Source organism: Denticeps clupeoides, chromosome 2 (genome assembly GCF_900700375.1).
Source record: "Denticeps clupeoides chromosome 2, fDenClu1.1, whole genome shotgun sequence".
In the NCBI taxonomy this organism is placed as follows: Eukaryota; Metazoa; Chordata; class Actinopteri; order Clupeiformes; family Denticipitidae; genus Denticeps; species Denticeps clupeoides.
In genome coordinates, this window is record NC_041708.1 from 27,518,137 (window position 1) to 27,537,981 (window position 19,845).

At 41.6% G+C, this 19,845-nt stretch overlaps 1 protein-coding gene across 3 annotated transcripts in view; it reads left to right on the forward strand.

Annotated features, from left to right (window-relative positions):
- Window positions 1-19,845, forward strand: part of piezo2a (piezo-type mechanosensitive ion channel component 2a) — a 76,986-nt gene that overhangs the window by 20,640 nt on the left and 36,501 nt on the right. For 2 of the 3 annotated variants that reach the window (XM_028960514.1, XM_028960523.1), the window contains exons 3-5: window positions 858-983; window positions 8,320-8,362; window positions 17,159-17,324. In XM_028960514.1, the coding sequence (XP_028816347.1) occupies window positions 858-983; window positions 8,320-8,362; window positions 17,159-17,324 (335 nt within the window). Of the gene's footprint in view, window positions 1-857; window positions 984-8,319; window positions 8,363-17,158; window positions 17,325-19,331; window positions 19,467-19,845 lie in introns of those variants that run through there. The other variant, XM_028960531.1, reaches the window with a different exon arrangement.

Genomic DNA, 19,845 nt, shown 5'->3' on the forward strand with positions numbered 1-19,845 from the left:
GTTTAATGACAGGCCTGGACAGGCCACTCGAGTTGCCTCCCCCCCTGAAATAAGAACAGTCAAAATCATCCCCCTTCTTCATGTGCTATTCATATGCTATTTCATCAATGAATGCACAGGTAATAGACATACTGCGAGCGAGAGGGCACGTGTGAATAATGGGCGTGCAAATTAAATTATAGCATCATAGCAGGTGACCGTAGGGCTGGCTTGTGACATAGGCAATATAGGCAGCTGCTAAGGGCGCCATCCATCCAGGGGGCGCCATAAACGAAGGAAGAAAATAAGTGTCTTAAATCTTGTTTGTATTAATGTGTCTTAATAGGAAAAAAACAAGACCACATGAATTTACCTGCATAGCAAAGCCTATTATGTAGCATCAGTAATAAATATAATGATTTGTAAACTTCCTATGAGGCCACTGTGGCACACCCTCCCCTTCCGCCTCCACTACGGTAAGCCAATAGGGCCAATAATCGGCAGGTTCATGACGTGTTTTTAAGGGTTAGTAGGCTACGGTCAGAGTGCAGCACACACACACCGATTAAAAACCTGACTGCTTTGCGAGTAATACTGAGTATCTGATATGTAACACCATGCATGTTGTTTTAGGATAGTAGATTTATGTATTATGTTATTATGTCTTGCACCTTACAGGTGTTGACATAACTGAACTTTTCTCCTGAGTTTGAATAAAAGCCACAGCCACATTAGCTCATTAGGAATATTTTGGTGCTTCTATATTGTTATATAAAGTATACAGTTATATCAATGTGTATTTAACTATGTTGTCTCATTTGCAGTACATTTGCAGGAATGTTTTATGCATTCCCTGATTTCTGTTGTTTCTTCTCCAGGCCACACTGGGCGCTTGCTAAAATCCCTGTGCGTCACCAGCATGACATTTCTGCTGCTGCACATCATTTACCAAATTACCATCAACAGTCTGCTAGCTGGAGACAACATCGAGCCCAACTTCAACTGTGAGTATCGTGTTCATCAGGTGCAACAGAGGTCTTTTGTCTCATGTTGCGAATGGCAGGTGCCATAAGCACGTTCGGACCACGCCGACTGCTGGGTGTCAGCCGAACCTTGGCGAGCTCAACTGTGTGCCCGCCTAATGTAAATACAACAAAGTCTGACTGGCACCTGAGGGTGACCCGAGGTCACACCGTATATCTGTATCGTCTTACCCCATGACACAACGGGGCTTGCGCACAACCCGAGAACATGACCAGGCTCAGTCCCGGACTCGGGCCTGCGCACAGCTGGCACACAGCACTCGCCGGTCTCCAAGTAGCAATAAGCCACAACATCTGCACTCAAGATGGGGATAAACATATAATGAACAAAAAAGCCCACATTCCTGACAGAACTGCATTCAAAGGCAGAAGTCAGAGGCCTGGCCGCCTATTCCCAATCATAAAACGTGCAAATGACGACAGGGTCCTCTGGCGGCGATTGGCTTTTTCTTCTGAGAGCCATGCGGCTGATTGTTCCTCTGGTTCCTCCCCAACATTTTGAACCGAGCTGTAAATTAAGCACAGAACACGCAATGCCCTACTGTATAAAACTTGTGTTAACTACCCTTCTCATGGCAATAGTTTTGCAGCAGTGCCGCCAACAAGGAGCGTTGGAAATGAATGGCATTAATAAATTCACATCAGAATTTATGTGCACTGTAATATTTAATATGGACTTCTTCTTTTTCTGTTTTTTTCTTCGTTCAAAGTCACTTACAGTCTGTTCTGGAGCTCATAGGGACTAAATAACTCCTGGGCGCAACAGAACTAATGCACAGTGTGCAATTTTAGGCTGTCCTGGAGAGAAAAATAATGACAACCGTGACACAATCATGGCTTTTAAATGATGGTCCTAGCTTCAGAGACATATCCTTTTTTCTGAGAGTGTAAGAAAAGTCCTAAATACTAAATATTCTAAACAGGATGTCAGTGGACTGGACTCCCGTCCTTTTTTGGTGAAATACTCTGAAAGGAGACATGGGTAAGTCGGTCTATTTTGGTGCTTCTTGTAAGAGGAAATAAAATAATTTTCATTAAAGCAATTTCATGCACAGCAGTCTACTTAATGGAGCTGGATTATGGACTGATCTGCTGTACATGTACATTTATATGGATACACCTTAATATGGGAATGGTTGGTGATATTAATGTCCTGTTTGTGGCACATTAGTTAATGTGAGGGGGCAAACTTTTCAAGATGGGTGGTGACCATAGTGGCCATTTTGAATTTGGCCATCTTGGATCCAACTTTTGTTTTTTCAATAGGAAGAGGGTGATGTGACACATCACAATTTCACATGAAAAACAATGGTGTGCTTGGTTTTAATGAAACTTTATTCTTTCATGAGTTATTTACAAGTTTCTGACCACTTATAAAATGTGTTCAATGTCACCAACCTTTCCCATTTTATTAAGGTGTATCCATATAAATGGCCCACCCTGTACATTGAAAGCACTGGGACTTTTCTGATTATTCCTTTAAGTTTTTTTTCCTCTGCCTGATGCTGGCACAAGACCTTAAGGGAAATGTAAATGCAGCTCTTTAGTTTCAGGCCATTTGAGTTCCAACTGCATTCACCTCAGGAGAACACAGCAGGCAGCTGCAGGTCCTCGGTACCTCTGGCCCTTCAGTCTTTAAGATGTAAGATGAAGATGTGAGGCCCAGTGCCTCGGTGAGATATCAGCATGTCCCCCTTTGATCGGTCAGAGGTCATGTCACTGGTGCGTGGTGTGGGGCACAGCGGGGCAGTTAGAGCACGTGTAGGGCAGATGTAAGGGCCTGTTTGTTTGCGATGTGTCACACAAGAAGACTTGCAGTGACTCTTGTGAGCCCGATGGCCTCTTCCTGCTTGACCTGTGTTGCTGGCTTCCCTGGAATTCTATTGCTTGTGTTACCTTCAAAATTGAAGAAAATATATATAATTCAAAGTCAAAACAGTCAAAAACGGTCCCTGTGACTACTGATTGTAAGTCGCTCTGGAAAGGGGCGTCTGATAAATGCTGTAAATGTACATTTTCGAACTGGTGCTACGCACAGCTTGTTTGTTATAATACACCCCCCGTAACTCAGGATATTTGCTATATTACTCCCCCGGGCTTTTTTAACCTGGCATTCTATTGGGTTATAGCAGAGTGTAATGTATATAGTCCTCCTTATCAAGTCAGCACGCTGTGTACTGCTTATTAGCAAATGGTTTCATATTACAGTGAGGGGCAGCTTATACAATTATATTGTGCACGTCCATACTGCCAAGTGCAGTAAATGTAAAGCATAGGCATATGCGTTTCCATAAAACTAAATTACAAATTCTGCTCAGTAAAAACATGGACCAGGTTTGAATCCAGCCACCCCTCCCATTGCGTTATTTGGTGTGTAAACAAGAAGCAGTCTGTCAATCCATGAAGGATATCTGATTTTCCAACATTCAACACCGTTTCCTCTGTTTTCTAGATTCACCAGGCGCTCAAGTGGTTTGTGCAAACGCTGGGGAAGCATTCAGAAGTCAAACTGTTCGCTCCAAATAATAACAGCCACTACCACTGATAGAACGGTGCAGCACTGATCTTGAACGTGAACAAAATTCACCTTTATAAAATGCTGGACTTCAGCACGGGGTCTGGCAGTGGCCTAGTGGGTAACACACTCAGCAGTTCTACTTATGCATAAGTAGAAATAAATTTGAATTCACATTTAATAAAATAGTCAAATAGTCAAAAACACATAAAATTATTTCATGTTAAAAAATTGCACTGCACGAATCATCTTGATTGCCACCATTGCCTAAATAATTTTATTTCTTTCTAATCACTGTTATTAGTTAATGAACAGAAAGGGCATTGCTGTCTTTTTTTCACTGTTCACTCTTAAATTCCTACATAGCAACAACAAAGCATTTACTGTAGCTTTGTTAAAGAAATCCAGTCGGTCCTCAGGGAATGTGAGTGAGCACTGATGGGTGAACCCACCTATGAGCTGTCAGTCTTCCTCCCACTCTTCCCTTGTGTAGATTAATGAGCCATTGTTCTCCACACTGGCATCTGCGCAGCCCCCTGCAGCGAGGGGAAAACACCCTTTTTGATTTTTATTTGCAGGAGGTTGTGCATATGTTCTAGGATATTGTAATCGTTTTATAGGCTGTATTGATGCACTTCACATATTTGAGCAAGTTTTGTGTAGAACGGGTACTACTAAGGTTGGACACCAACATTTGACACAAAAGTTAAAATAGTCATCATAGGGTCAGCTTAGGTTTTCCTCATTAGAAAGTAAACTGCATGTGCTCCACAGACACCCAGGCTTTTTGTGTCACTTTCTTCTAACAGCTATGAAATGGGGCCTGCAGCATTAGTTTAGTTGTACAATCAATAACAAGGCCAGCGATAAAGATCATCTTCCAACAGGATGTGCTGCCCAAATCCTTCTAAAAATATGTTGCACTGTGTCCCACATTTTACTTACTGTAGGAGCATCAGCGATCGACGGGAAACAGGCCATTTAAAAGCCTGTTTAGATCCGCTGTGTTATATAAAAGCAGGAGTGAAGGGGTACATATTCAATTTCATTTTAAACACTTTTGCAGGGATTGCTTCCCTACTCTCTACTCTCTGGAAGCTTTAAAACAGACTCACCTGCCTTCTGAGTATAGCATCAGGGAAATGAGGGCAGGCCTGCACACAGACATCGGAAAATGACGAGGTCATGAAAACGACTCCAAAAGATATCAGTAAACCAGTGAATGTTCTGAAAAACACCGGCATCAGCAGCGTTACATGCAGACAATATGCGGGAATGTGAGGAATGCGAACCCTCCGTATATTTACCATCAGGGACTGGGAACGCGTGGCACGTGTTATAATTCAAAGTACAGCTGCGTTGAATGTCCGTTTGTTTACGGTGTATCCTCGAATGCCTTATTTCCCCCCTCCGCTAGCATGAGGGCTCAGTGTCTCTATGCTTTTGTGATCAAAATAAGGTCGGAATGCTCTATATCCGCTATCAACCACAGCTTTTTCATTTTCCTCAAGTTTGGCCTCAGGTGTTAAATTTAATGGCAAATTGCTTGCTGTTTGGGAACTATGATAATGAATAATTATATTTCTGTCATCTTAAACAATTAAATTTTTAATTACCAAATAACTTCAGATATATTTATAAATCTTTCTTAATACATTTTTTTTTGTGTGTGTGTGGTGTTAACTGTATATTGCTCGGGAATAAGACCTGAGATTGTTCCAGTTCTGCTGTTCCCTCAGTGCAGTAAGGAAACAGCAGAATTTGTATTTTGGCCATCTCCCCCTCTCTGTTTGTAGGACTGTGTTTCCTGTCTCCCTCCCCGGCTTCCTGCTCCTCATTGTATTTGTGTGCCTGCTCTCGAGGCCGTGTCCTTAACCCACAGCTGCGTCTCTTTGCGCCCGCGTGACGCTGCGCTATGACCTCATGACTGGGTCACACCGCCACACCTGGATCCAGAGAGGCGGGAAATGAAAGTGGGGCTGGTCTGGTGAAGTCATGGCCAGCACGGCGGTGTCTGCTTTAAAAGAGGATTTGGGGGATGATGGCTCTGTGTTAAAAGCTTGATGTTATGTATACAGGATGTTAAAAGAGTTTCTCTACCTACCTTCTCCTCCTCTGTCATCACAAACCACTATGGGCCCTGAGCATAAAAACTTCTGTTCCGTTTTTTAATGGGCATCATTAAGATAATAACATGAGAATGTGACTTTTTATTTGGTTTTCATTCCTCTAATGGATATCTTATTGGCAAGAATATCTCAGGTTCTTTTTTCAACTGGTTGACTGAGCATCCAGTTCCTTCTTTGTAAAGTATCTGAGAAAAATCATGACATCAAAGACCTGTGGCTAAAAGTTCAACATTTACTTGGATCATTTGGATCCTGTGTGAAGGTTTGGTCCTGCGATGTCTTTAACTGAGTATCACAAGCAAATGAAAAAGAGCATCTGGCAACACTGCTTGTGTAACATATTTAAATTCATTCTTCCAGAAAGCGGAAGTAAGGTGTGTAAGAGCTGTCAGTCATTACCATGGGCTCCTCCCATTTTATGAAAATGATGTAATGGAACAGAAGCGTGATGGTTAAATGTGCTAACCCTTGCTATTCTAATCTTCTCCCACCCCCTGCAACCATTACATGCTCTCAGTCCAACCATAGGCAAAAATCCCGTGGGAGAAAACCCCATAAAACACAAAATATTTTTTATTTGAACAATATATTCATGTTTGTTGAACGCACAATACAAGTTGTGCTACTTAAAAACGCACTGTGAGAGTTATGAAAAGTGAAATCCACATAATCCTCCGTGATTCCGTGATGATCTGTTTCTCCGATGGGAGGGGTTACTGCTGCTCGCACCCAGAGAGCGCTGCGAGTTGCAGAGCAGAGCGGCATGTATATAGTTTTTAATGCATTAAAACTGGTTATTGATCACCACACAAGCACAGGACATGTGAAGCTACAGTTCAGCTTTGTGCGAAGTCTGGCATGTTTCACATTGACCACGTATATTGTTTGCTTAGCCAGCGTGATGAGAGAAATGTATTTCATATTGTATGAGACATTTAAGAGAGTGTCAGCACCACATGAAACAAACTTTTTTTTAATGTCCCCCCCCCTCGGGAATTACTCCTGAAAATTTTACTGTCTAATGTCCCCAATGGTGAGGGATTTTCACCCCTGAGTCCAACCAATACCGGTCTCTAATGCAAACGTCCAAAAATCTGTTCTTGCTACAGTTAACATCCACTCTGCGTTCTTTTGTCGTTTGTTAACACCTTCTAAAGTGCAGCTGCGCTTGTGTAGTTCCGCACGCTTTCACCTTCTTCACGTCCACGTCTAGCTAACTTATTAACTCTGGCCACGTCTTCACTCAAGCAAAGAGGAAATGCATTCACCATGTTTGTTTGATCTGGTCTTGCCTCCTTTCAAACATATTTTTCTGTGATTCTCTGAAGACGCTGGTTGCTTTCAATGCTAGGAAATGGCTGTGTTGTTGAAGGGAAGAGGTGAGAGATAAGGGCTATACCCAGATACCCAGAATGTTTGGTACAAACGGATTGACCTGCTGCAAGAGTCATTATGAACCAAGGGGGGAAATTTGCTTTTAAAAAAAAAAGCGGGGGAACAAAGAACTCGATCATTCTTTAGATTCATAATAATTAATCAGCATAGATCATGTTTACAGTGAATATATAGAAACAAACTACATTAATTAAAACAAATGGAGCTAAAATGGAGCCATTAGGGTTGAAAGATGTATGCTTAAGCCCCATGCTCAGCGAATAAACACTGCACTCTGCACCAGCTTGAAAATAGCACCCTGTGTCTTTATGTAAAGATTACAAAATACCAGTTTTCATATTTGTAACAATGGGCTTTTCATAATTTATAGTAAATGCCTAGGCATAACACTGCCAAGACCGTCCCAGTGCCATGCTTGATTTCACTTAGATTAATTTTTTTCCCAAAACATGACTTATGTTTCTACCATAGGAGTATAAAAATGGAATAATGGGAAGAAGAAAAAATGCAAACATACAAGGACCACCCTGGTGTGCATTCTCTATTTCAGTGTGCCATGACCATAAAAGCTGGTTTGTCTGAAGAGAGCAATGCCCCTCTTTCACCGTTATGGTATGGTGGTCCTAAATAGGCATGGAGTCCATGAACTAATAGCGATTGGTGTATGTACAGAATTTGTTATTTGCTTACACGAGTCCACGAGTCTTGGCAGAGAAACAAAGTTGAAATTAGCCACTCATAAATCCTATAGGTCCACAGAATGCCTGGAAGTGTTCCTCTAAACACCGCGACGGCACCTCGCAGAGCATCGACATGTCTGAAGAGCAATTGAATTAATGTTTGGGCGGACAGCTTTTTTCATTGCTTAAACACACGCTGGAAGTGCATCTGTACAAAAATGCGTACATGAGACGCCATGCGCCTTTCTTTCTTTAACAGGAAGCTGTAGAGCACCACGCTGCCTCTACGTGTTCGCGGTTAACCTTGACACATGCGGACGGGGCCTAGGTTATATTTCCTATGAGGTGCAAGGACAAAGTGAACACATCAGGCACATCCAAGTGTGTTGTTTTCCAGGATGTGGTTGGACGAATTCTTCCAGGCAAGAATGGTTTAGTAATTAAAGTAAAAAAGAAAAAAAAAAATCGCATCATAAGTGAAAAATGAGAAGCACCAGAGCAGAACCAAGCATTTTTGTTGTGCATCATGTTCACCTCCTATTTGCAAAAACGTCTCAACCATCTAACCTCTTGTGCAGGTTCCTCGTGGGAGAAATCGCTGCGGCAGCTGGGCTTCGAGAGGTAAGGGTTTCCTTCCACTGCAGACACTGCATGCGCTTGTTTAAGAGCTGATGTAGTGTTAGTCAGATTAATGGAGTGAATTTCTAAGTGAGTCAATGTGTTGAGTATCCAGAGAGGATAAAAATCACACACAAGGAACAGCTGAGCCTGTTTAGCTGCCAAATTATAACACAGATGGTGATCATTCTGCTCAGAAAGTTCCGCACCCGCTAGAATTTTGAAGAATTACCTGAATTTGGGGCTCACAAACATGTAATTTCAGTAACTAGGGCTACAGCCATGAGCTGATTGTTTTATTGGCAGCAATGGCATTTATTCATAACAATTATCAATATAAACTATTACGGCGGGCTTGTACCCTGTTCGATTGTCATTTTTTACCTGCATCTGTTATAACCTTCACAACCTTGATCTGGACAAGTGGGTGTAGAGGGTTGGATGGATGCCTTTGGTTAGCAACATGTTAGCAACATATTAGCTAAAGCAACGTTCAAGTATCTTTTTACGAATTCCCGCTGAATTTGTGGCTGCATATTACCCTGTAGGCATATATCATTTTAAACCTACGCCTGTCCACGGTCAAGAGTGTATGTTGGAAATGGGTTCCAGAGAAGCACTGCACGTAGTCTTTCCACACATTTGTACTGGGTGCAGACAGAAGTGTTTTGATGAATATAATGGTGACAGACACAGTGGGACTACATTAGCCTTTTGTCATTTGTACACCATGTTTGTCAGGCAATGGCTTGTGTGTTATTGCAGACTGTTTTTATGAATCCCATCTTGCAACAAAGATGGTCTTGTGCCTTTCTGTTGTGTTGTGTAGAGGATGTTTGCTTTTTTAATATCAAGGTTACCATGTAACATATTCCAGAAGGTTGGCCTCTAACCACACCCTGTTCAAGTTGGTAGGCTGTGCATGTGGTGCAGTGGGGGCCTAGCGGCCCAGTAATCAGAAGGTTGCCGGTTCAAATCCTGAGGCGCCAAGGTGCCACTGAGGTGCCACAGATAAAAGCACCGTCCCCACACACTGCTCCTGTCATGGCTGCCCACTGCTCACAAAGGCTGATGGTTACAAGCAGAGGACACGGTTTGTTGTGTCACATGTGAGTTTGGACTAAATTGTGTGTTATTTTATGAAGAGCTTCTCTGAGCTGCTGCTGGTTTAAGAGAAATTTGTCCTGAATTTGCTGTTAACTACATTTTTTGTTCTGGAAAAGTAGTGTTTCTGCTTGATGCATTACATATTTAAAACTGTGACAGAGACAAGCGTGGTAAAGAGACTGATGGCGAGTGTCAGGGAGATGATCTGGCTCCTTTATAAAACACTCCTTTTTTTTATTTTGATGTTAAATGCTATGTAACATTTGTCATGTATGTCCTACTCTGCAGTGACTGTCAGGAAGTCGGCTCATTCATTGTGGTTGACGTCTGTTGTGCGAGGCTGTCTGTCTAATCACGTGTGTGCGTGCATCTGTCATCCGTGCACCGGGCACATTAGTCAGCAGACAGGAGTCCCGTCTCTCTCAGGCCGGGGGGCTGCACTCCCTCAGCCGCAGGCCCGGCGCCTCCTGCCGAGCGCTGGAGTCTGGTGGGCAGGTGAGGGAGTCGGGGGCGGGAGCGCCTGCAGCGCTCACTGAGTGATGTCCTGCACTTACACGCGACTCTGGAGAGCTTCTCGCGCCCAATGACGCACGGTGAGGAAGAAGAGAGGTCACCGGAGGAACACTTCATTGCTGTCTGTTTAGCTCCTCTTCCGGTAAACACTCTTTGTGTCCCTGATGACGGGCAATCAGGATCAATTCTAATGCTTTTTTTAGCTGATCAATGCTGATCAATGCTGAACTGCTTCATTCAAACATTTTCCTGATTATATAACAGATTCGGCCATTATATTTCAGTGGCTTCAATATGTTTGTTTGTATAAAAATATGTTTTTAATCAATAATTGAGTATAACGCTGCCATTCCCCTGATCGTCTTCATCTGCAAAACTTATACTCATCCAAGGGCAGAATAAAGGTCTGTTGCGCTCTGTTGAGGTAATACCTGACCCTCACATGAAATGAGAGCTTAATTTGTTCTGGAGCTTCTGCTGGAAGATTAGTTTTGGCAAACCTGTAAGTCCGTTATGCAAGTTACACAGTAAATAGTTTTTTTTTTTTCTCCTCCGTGGTTTTTATTGTTCTTTTTTTTCATAAATGCTTCTCGGCCAGTTGTTCTTATTTTACAGTGGAAATGTAAAGAACATGCTTACACACTCCCTAAGGACCTGCTAGTGGGGTGCTCGGTACAGTACATGGGAAATGCACATAAAAAGCTACAACAAGAAAAAAAAGCCCTCCAAGCTAGTGGCTTGTTCCATGAGAAAGAAAAAAATGTTTTTTTCTACATTTATGGCATTTCTATAGCATGATTCATTGTCCACTTTATCAGTGCAGCCTTTCCCTGTATTGTTAAAAAATGACTGGTACATTATCCAGTCATTTAATCCCATATCGCCAAACCTATTTTTACTCATCCCCATTCATCCATTGTTTCGCAGTGCCGTTCAATCAGCCTAAAAATAAGATCTTTTTTTTTTTGTTTACGTATGTTCTGTGTACTGTATACTGTAATATATTATTTGCTGTAAAATATTTAAAAAATTGCAATTATGCATAGCTATAAATGCTATACTGCCGTTAAGACTTACCACAGCAGAGCGTCCATGTACCGATTTGGACCTAAATTGGCGCTACGCAAAATGAATCATTAATGTTTTTCTGTAATCTGATTAAACTGGGGTTATTAAAACACAGGGGAGAACTCGTCATGCTCTGGTTGACAGGCTGGGCTGGGTGAGGCTTGAATCGTACCTCTGTGCTCCGTGTTTGTCTTGGCGGGTGGGGAGGATCGTTGGATTTGGACGCTGCCTGTCTTTCCTGAGCTGCCCTGTGATTCTGGACCCTTTTCTGTTTACTGTCCAAACAGTTAGGCTGCAATCGCTGTCTGCGATGTCCTGGGGATGCTTGCGGTAAGGACATCTTTGCTGGCGATTAAAAAGGGAAGTGGCTGATTTGTTTGCGCAGAAACTCACACAGCTGGCACCAGCGTCCTTCCCATCACCCGCTGAGCCTGAATTGCCCATGCACAAGAGATTGCATTTAAAAAGCGTGCCTACCCAACAACCTACAGTACAGTCTGTGCTGTATATAGGTCACTGATCCAAATAGTAATAATAATCCTCCTACCACTGTTTGTGGAAGTCACATCTTGCCAGGTGCCTACATATCCTAAAATATGTATTTTAGGCATCTACCCAGATGAATGCACTTTATCTCGTACTGAAAGAAAAATGGTAGACCTGTGCTTTCTGCAGGCCAAACATTGCATTGCGCTATGTTGGAAGAATGTCGTTGGCCCCTCTTTTGACCTTTGGTTAAATAATATAACATCAAGTCTGGTTCTAGAGAAACTGACCTACATTGTGAGAAAGAAGTCTTCTGAATTCTACTGTATTTGGAGGATGTTTCTGGAGGTTGTTGAGATTGAGATGGAGATGAGTGAGTGAGGTAGTGGAAAATATCTACCTAAATACAGGAGATGTGCACAAAAACAGCTACAATATTTTTTTTATTTAATTGTTTATATTTTTTATTTTATTTTTCATTAATTTTGTTGTTTTTTGTTAGCTACCATTTTTTTTCTAGTTGTTTGATGTATGCATGCTTATAACTACAAAATCCAAATAAATATAGTCCTCAGACCCTCACATATGTTGTCAAAATTGTTTTCAAAAATGTATTACATACATATAGAAATATACTATACTATATTAATTTAATTCTGTATTAAATGTGGTAAAATATCACATCTAATAGATATCCACCTTACTCTGGAATTTCTTTTATTTAATCACTCTGCTATCACTAAACTATCATTATGTTGAGAGATGACTTTTACCTGTTCACTTGTGTGATGTGTCTGTTAACATGTGAATATTCCTGTTTGCTGTGGTTTTGCACTGGGAAGGAACGAGTCTCTGCTCCTTCCTGAATTTTCTGTTTGTTAATTCATCCTGTGATTTGATTGAAATCATTTCCATGAATTCAATTAGACTGGAACCATTGTTATTTAATCCCGAACAGATATCAGTCGACGTCTGGATCCTCGGCACTCGTTCCAAGTGTTAGTGTTAGTATTTCTGCAGTTTGACTCATCGTTTTCAGCACATTTGTAAAAAAAAGGGGTTCTGGCTCTCAGGCATAATACCAAACATCTGCCAGCAAAGTAGGCATCCATTTATGGCAGAATTCGAAAACAAAAACTTACTGACTGTGTGCTCTGTAGCATTCTTAAATGTCCTTCTGATCTCCAAAACCGCCTTGGTGAGACACACTCTGTGCTGAAGTTCTCTGAATAAAGCCTCGATTGGCTGCTGTGTGTGGTCCGACTAGATACTCTGGTTTCACCTCGCCTGTCTTCATTTTCATCTCACCGATGCCATGCTTAGGACAGCGTGATTTTATCAGAACGAAGGCAGTGAAATATGAACATCATAGATGATGTATCTTCTCACGCTCTGGGCCATTCAACATATTGGGATTTGCAAATGGTGATAATCAATTTTACCTGAAGTCAGCAGGAATGTGCTTTCTCATAACTTCCAGGATTCCGCTACCCATGATACATTGCACACCTTTCTCAAACACATGTGCATTATTGTTTTCTTTTAATTCCACAATCAGTCCTCGTTCTCAGTCATGCACATGTACATCTGCTCAAGATGGTGGTGAAGTGTGGTGTGAAAGTGATTTAAATATAACTGTAGAGGGAGCCCAGGAGCATAAACGGCAAATCGTAAAGAGCATAGATGTGTTGAATATGAAGTGCTGCTTTAATTTAAAAAGTAATCATTTGTACAACAGGTAAATGACTGCCAGTACCGTGAATTTAAAACATGATTTCTCAAATGTTACATGTGACATTTTCAGACAAAATTGAATGGCTGCCAATTGAGTCACAAAACTAAGGTAGAGTAGAATTTTAATCTACAGTAGATTTGATTTGGCAGTGAGTTTGTTTCCCAAAAAATTTGATTATTATTTTTTTGCATCCACAAAATTCATCCTTTTACATTTGCTGTATTGCCCTATAAAGATTTTTGCAGACCATCCTCATTAAGAGGCTATTTAAGGAGATAAGATTTGATTATCTAGAAAGCAGATGTCCTGATGACAAGCTTTTTGTTAGGAATTTATCGCTACCCACTCATGTACAGAAACAGAGGTTTGTCCGTTTCTATAATGGGTTTCCTTGCTCTGTGTACTTCACAGCTATTGGTGAGTGGAGGTGCTTAATTAACATAAACTTTATGTCCATAGACTGGTGGAAATGTGAATGCAACAATGCAATTAACCCACATTTCACATCCTTCAGTTTGAAAACAGAGCAGAAGAAAAATGCTAATTTAGTTGCAATTGGAATCTTTTGTGGCTGATTATGTTCTGTTTGGCTCCCCCCTCTTAAACAGTTCCCCGTTTAATTTTTTAATGGATCAACTTTAGTCTGAGTGTACAGTTGAAATATAATGATTTTGGTTTCATCAAAAGTCCCACAATAGCCATATAAAATGCTAAGCCGACTGTGTTTTCTTGTGTTTGCGTGTTGGGATCTTGCCACTCACAGACACAGGCCGCTCTTACGCCCACTAAATAAAGAGCAGGAACTTCTGGTCCCCCGCTGCGCTCTGGAGCCAAGTGGCCGTCATCTTTGGCACATGTATCAGTTCAAAGGCTTTACAGTAATTTCACCCACACCAGTGCACCGTAAACACTGCGCCTACCGACGCTCACGTCTCACATGCCGAGGTTATTAGCCTTTAGGGTTCATTAGCCAGTAAACCCCGTCACAGTTTTGTATTTGTGGAAATAACGTGAATAACGTGGCTGAAATGTCAATTTTAAAATTAATGTATGGTTTACATATTTTAATTTAACTGGTAGCCTCCCCCAATCCAAAACTGCAGATTTACTGCAGTTTTACTTCACAATCAAGCATTAAAATCTACCATTATAAAATCATATAAATAGTCATAAATAAGTCACATGCACATGATCCACATCAACTCAAAGAAAAACATTAAATTAAGCAAAAAAACATTAATCTAAGCAGTGTGTGTGTGTGTGTGTGTGTGTGTGTATATATATGTACACACACACATATATAAATATATGTATATGTTTGTTCATTTATTTATTTATTTTGTGCCTTGCTGTGTTGCATGCATGAAAAATGTACCCCAGGAATTCGTCTGTACAGCCCTGGTTTACTGGCTAGGGTTAATGTAAATTAACTGTAAGGTTATACATTAAATAACAAATTAGTGAGAAAAAAAAAAAAACAACGCAGCCCATCCGAGTGGCCTATCTACTCTGAAAATCAGTCCCATCTGTGGTGCGCTTGTTTTGCCAGCTCGCAGTTTTCTATTTATGAGCTTGCTGAGATGAAAGCGTCTTTGAGGCAATAGTGCAAACTGTTTGGACACAGGCGAGGCTTCATTACACCAACTACTTGTGCAAGGAGAGCCAATCACCACGAGCTTGCAAGTGTTTCCCTACCAGCGGCGTCTGCCGCTTATTAAATTTTACGCAGCGAATATTGCTGCCTTCAAAGCATCTGCGTCCCAACTCGCCGTCGCAGCTTCGCCTTTCAAAGCGCGGGTTTGTGCACTGTGTGTGCATGCAAACATTTCAGGAGGATTTAACGCAGCCGCAGCTTTCTGCAGTCAAAATAATCAAAAAATGTAATATTGGCGTTGACCTGAACTCAGCTGGGTGCAGGGGCAAGCTGCAGGTCAACGCACTGGTACCCCTGGACTGCATGTTATCTACGTTCTTCTGGTGGCCCTGTTCAGGCCAGAGTGCAACCAATGTGGACAGAACTTTTATTTATGGCCATCCTACCCATAACCCCCTACTGTTCCTGTTCACACAGACATGATCTTAGATTATTTAGGCCATTTGAAGTGTTTTTCCACCACTTACTTTACCTCGTCTGTGACAGAATGGAATAAGGTTTACGGTGACCTGGTTCATTCCTGTCAGCTCTCCTATGACCCGGTATTTTTAGACATGAGTTCGGCTTAACTCTAGCATCGGTGTAACTTCACCTCTAGTCCATAAAGCTTTAAAGGTCTGAAAATGAGGCACTGCTGGGAAGTGTCACCGTGAACCAGACAAGCATGAAAGCGCTGCAGATCTGCTCTACAATGGGACGTTTTAAAACACTGGCAGGGCGGGTTAGAAATGCTGCTGGGGCGAGGGACTGGTTGGCCTCTAAAAGGGCCAAAGCTCAGTGGAGCAAGGAAATGAGAACCAGACGCTCTAGCACTTTCAAGGACACCGGGAATCACGGAGCATTATTGTGAAGTGTTTTTGTGCATTCTTCCCTTAACACGCTTCTCACTCCATTGTTGTGCAAAAAGCTCCTCGACATGAAAGGCCAATTCATGGCAACCCTTTTCCAGTTTTAAGTTTTGATTTGTTGTGACCACATTTTTGTAATATAATGTGTATTGTACGTGTACTGGACTGGCTTGACGTGCCATAAAGTTGTGCACATGTGATGCCCAGGGGTAGGGCGCTCCCAGCCTGTGCCGAGGCTCCTGATAAGGGAGCCCTTGTCAATCACAGGGCTCCATAAGAGAGGGTAGCAGCCGCCTAGCCGCGCAACTGCATTTGTGTTTCAGTTCCTGCCGAGATAGTCACACGCCTTCGGGTTTGTTTGTGTTTCTGTCTGTTCTTTTTGGCCCTTGAACCATGTTAATTTGTGTTTAGTAAATATCCTTAACTTATAATGTCCCGCTTCTGCGCCTGTTACCCCATCTGACCCCCAGTACTGTCACATTAAGAGGACAAAGGAGCCTGATGTTATAAATGAGAAATATTACTGAAATATTAGTGGCTATGTATTATTATACATATTATTGCCATATAAGAAATATAACAAGCAAAAAAAATTTAAAAGGGAATACATGATACTAGCCAGTGTTGCCAGATTGGGCAATTACTTGTTTATAATAGATATTATGAAACCAAATTTTTTGTTTTAAGGTGTCACAGCTGTTAAGTACTTACCATGTATTTTTTTGGTTTTTGTGCGTTGTTTTGGATCGTTTTTGGGTGAATAAATCATGAATTTGGCAACACTTATTTACATTTAAATTTACAGCATTTATCAGACGCGACTTACAATCAGTAGTTACAGGGACAATCACCCTGGAGCAACTTAGGGTTAAGTGTCTTGCTCAGGGACACAATGGTAGTAAGTGGGATTTGAACCTGGGTCTTCTGGTCCATAGACAAGTGTGTTAACCACTAGGCTACTACCACCTGCTTATGCTACATGTAACTTATGCTACATGTATTGACACCAGGGGGTTTAAATTGTCTGTCAATCACCACAAAGCTCTTCCTTTATGAAAACACAAATTAAGTAAAATTTCTGGGTGCCAGAAATAATTACACACCACTTAAAAGGGCTTTGTGGGTATTTAGTTTCTCTTCTCCATGACACGGATCCAGTTTTTTCTTGTTTATAGCTTTTTATTTCTGTAAATCCTGAAAACATACTTGATATGACATTAGTGAACATGCTCCAAAGGGGGCCCTATATATAGAATTTGTACATCTAAATGTTGTTATGATCCTTTAAAATCCATAAACATATTAATTGCAAAAAACTTGATATGATTTGATGAATCATACCTTGCTTGTCTTTTTGCTTTTGTTAATTATATTTCTACTTTCTGCAGCGTTCGAGGTGCTGATGCCGGGAACGGCATCCGAGTGTTCATCCCGGACATCGGCATGTTTGTTGCCAGTCTGGTCACGTGGCTCCTATGCCGCAGCCTGGAGAAACCAGCTATTAAAGACTCATCACAGCAGCACAACAACGACTTTGCAGAGACTGACAAGCAGGTAGGAGCATTAACTGACACCTATCACTTAGCAGCACGCCTGCCTGCAGACAATTCAACAGCAGTCTGGTGCTCAGAACACCAGTGCCAGTCCAGTGGTAATGCAGAAGGACATTATTTGTTCCTCCTGTCTGGAAAGCTGATGTGCAAAACAGTGTCCAGAACTCACAGCAGGAGGCAGGCACTGTACCTTATTTCATAGATGAGTACATGTTATACATCATAGGGCCATGATATTTTTGTATCAGGACTACTGTGCTTTACTGTTCAAACAGAGAGCATCTCCTACTGGATCAAATCATCATTGTTCCTTTGTTGCTTTTTTCCCCTTCTAGTCTGGGAATACAGTCCAGACGTGAGATAAAGCTGGCTGAGGTGAAGTGAATGCTGTAAAAACTGAGGCGGTGATAAGGGAGCACACTGATGGATTGATGGCCTGTTCTCCAAAGGCCTTGTGTTCTCGGCAGAATGTGTGATCTAACCACAGTTACAAAAAAAATGATGAACTCCTGTCATTATGCAGGTTCAAAGTATTTATTATCTCAAAGCTATGACAGCTTCACAAGAAATAACGTATCTTGGGATAACATGATAGGCTGGAGTCTAGAGTTCAGATTACAATTGATTGCATTGATCTTATAATTCACTTATAATACTCAAAACATAAATCCACCCTAAAGAGGTTAAGAAATGTTAGAAAGACAATATGTTGAAGCTATTGATTTCACTTAAAAGTCAGCATTGGACCTTAATTTTATTGAGGTACTAGTTACTTTTGATTATGCATTTGTATCTCTTGCATTACCCTGTGCCTATAATTATGGTACAGATTGCATTTCTGCAAGGAAAGAGCCATTTAAAAAGAGACTGTTATAAAAAAAATAATAATAATAACTTTATTGGACAAAAGAAGTTTTTTTTTTAAAGAAATGATCTGTTCTTCTTGGTTGCCACAATTAAAAACGGAAAAATTAGGGGATTCGGTCAGAACCAATTGACAAAACGTTGCCAGATCTGGTGCTGAGAGATACCCCGTGTGACCTTTGAACCTGCTGCTTGTGTGGCCCAGTGTTTTTAGCTGAGTCAGGTGTGAAACAGACAATGTCTAAATGTGTGACTTTAATTAAAAGTCATTTAATTCTGTTTTATAAGGGTTTTTCACAAAACATAATTTAATTTTATCACAATTCATTGATAATAAAAAAAAGTGAAGTGATTGTCACACGTGATACACAGCAGCACAGCACACAGTGCACACAGTGAAATTTGTCCTCTGCATTTAACCCATCACCCTGTGTGAGCAGTGGGCAGCCATGACAGGCGCCCGGGGAGCAGTGTGTGGGAACGGTGCTTTGCTCAGTGGCACCTCAGTGGTACCTTGGCAGATCGGGATTTGAACCAGCAACCTTCTGATTACGGGGCCACTTCCTTATCCACTAGGCCACCACTGCCCCTAGTATGTAAAATAACATTTTAATAAACAATTCTTATTAAGAATTGATTGGGAAAATAGGATGGTGGGTGGTTGGGCTTGGGCTGCACATCTGCACACCACCCAACCACCCCTGACTTCTCATCCCAAGCCCTATACGTAGTGTTTGACCTGGCTGCCGTTTGGCGTATAATCAGTTTTGGTCTGACAGTTGCTGTGGCCACATCTTGTTTTGCAATGAAGGCAGCATTTAAGTGCACAAATGGCATGTTTGGCACCAGTGTGATGTATGTGGTGCCCGTGACTCACTCTCCTGCACACTTCAAAGAAGTTGACAGGTGGAGTCAACAGATGGATAGACTGTTAGCATGGAACAGGAAAGGCCAAACAATAACTTGCCTATTTCCCTAAATAAGCATGTATATAAGTGTGTGTGTCTGTGTGTGTGTATATACTATATATATAAATATGTGTGTGTGTGTGTGTGTGTGTGTGTGTGTGTGTGTGTGTGTGTGTGTGTGTGTGTATATATATATATATATATATATTTTTTTTTTTTTTTTTTAAATCCTCGATAATTCATTTTCATGTTGGCACAGGTCGGCTTTCCAAATCACAGTGAGCTGTTTCTTCTAATCACCACGCTACTCATTTGGCAGGACTCCACATTTAAATCATCATGCTGTCAGAGGGCGGTGCATGACTTTAACGGTGAATAGCCTCCAGTTTTTTCAGCATATATGTGATCGCACGGGCCAGCCAATGAATACTTGCCTGTGCAAACCTGGGAAGGTTTTCAGCCATGCAACATTAATCTTACCTCAATATTTGGGTTGCCGCAGCACGCACAGTGTGCACTGCTCCGCCACTTCCTAATCTTTTCGGGTTTAGCTCCTATTAACAATGCGTTTGCATTCCTGTGTGAGGGTGGGTGCCTGTGTGGCAGTAGTGGGTGGGGGGGCTGCACATCTGGAGTGCATTAGTGGGTGTTGTGTTTTCGGTGGCAGAGGTGCTAAAGTTACATTCTTACTGCTCTGTCATTCTGTCGGCCTCTCTCTCTGTCTACACACTAATGCACACTTCACAGCCT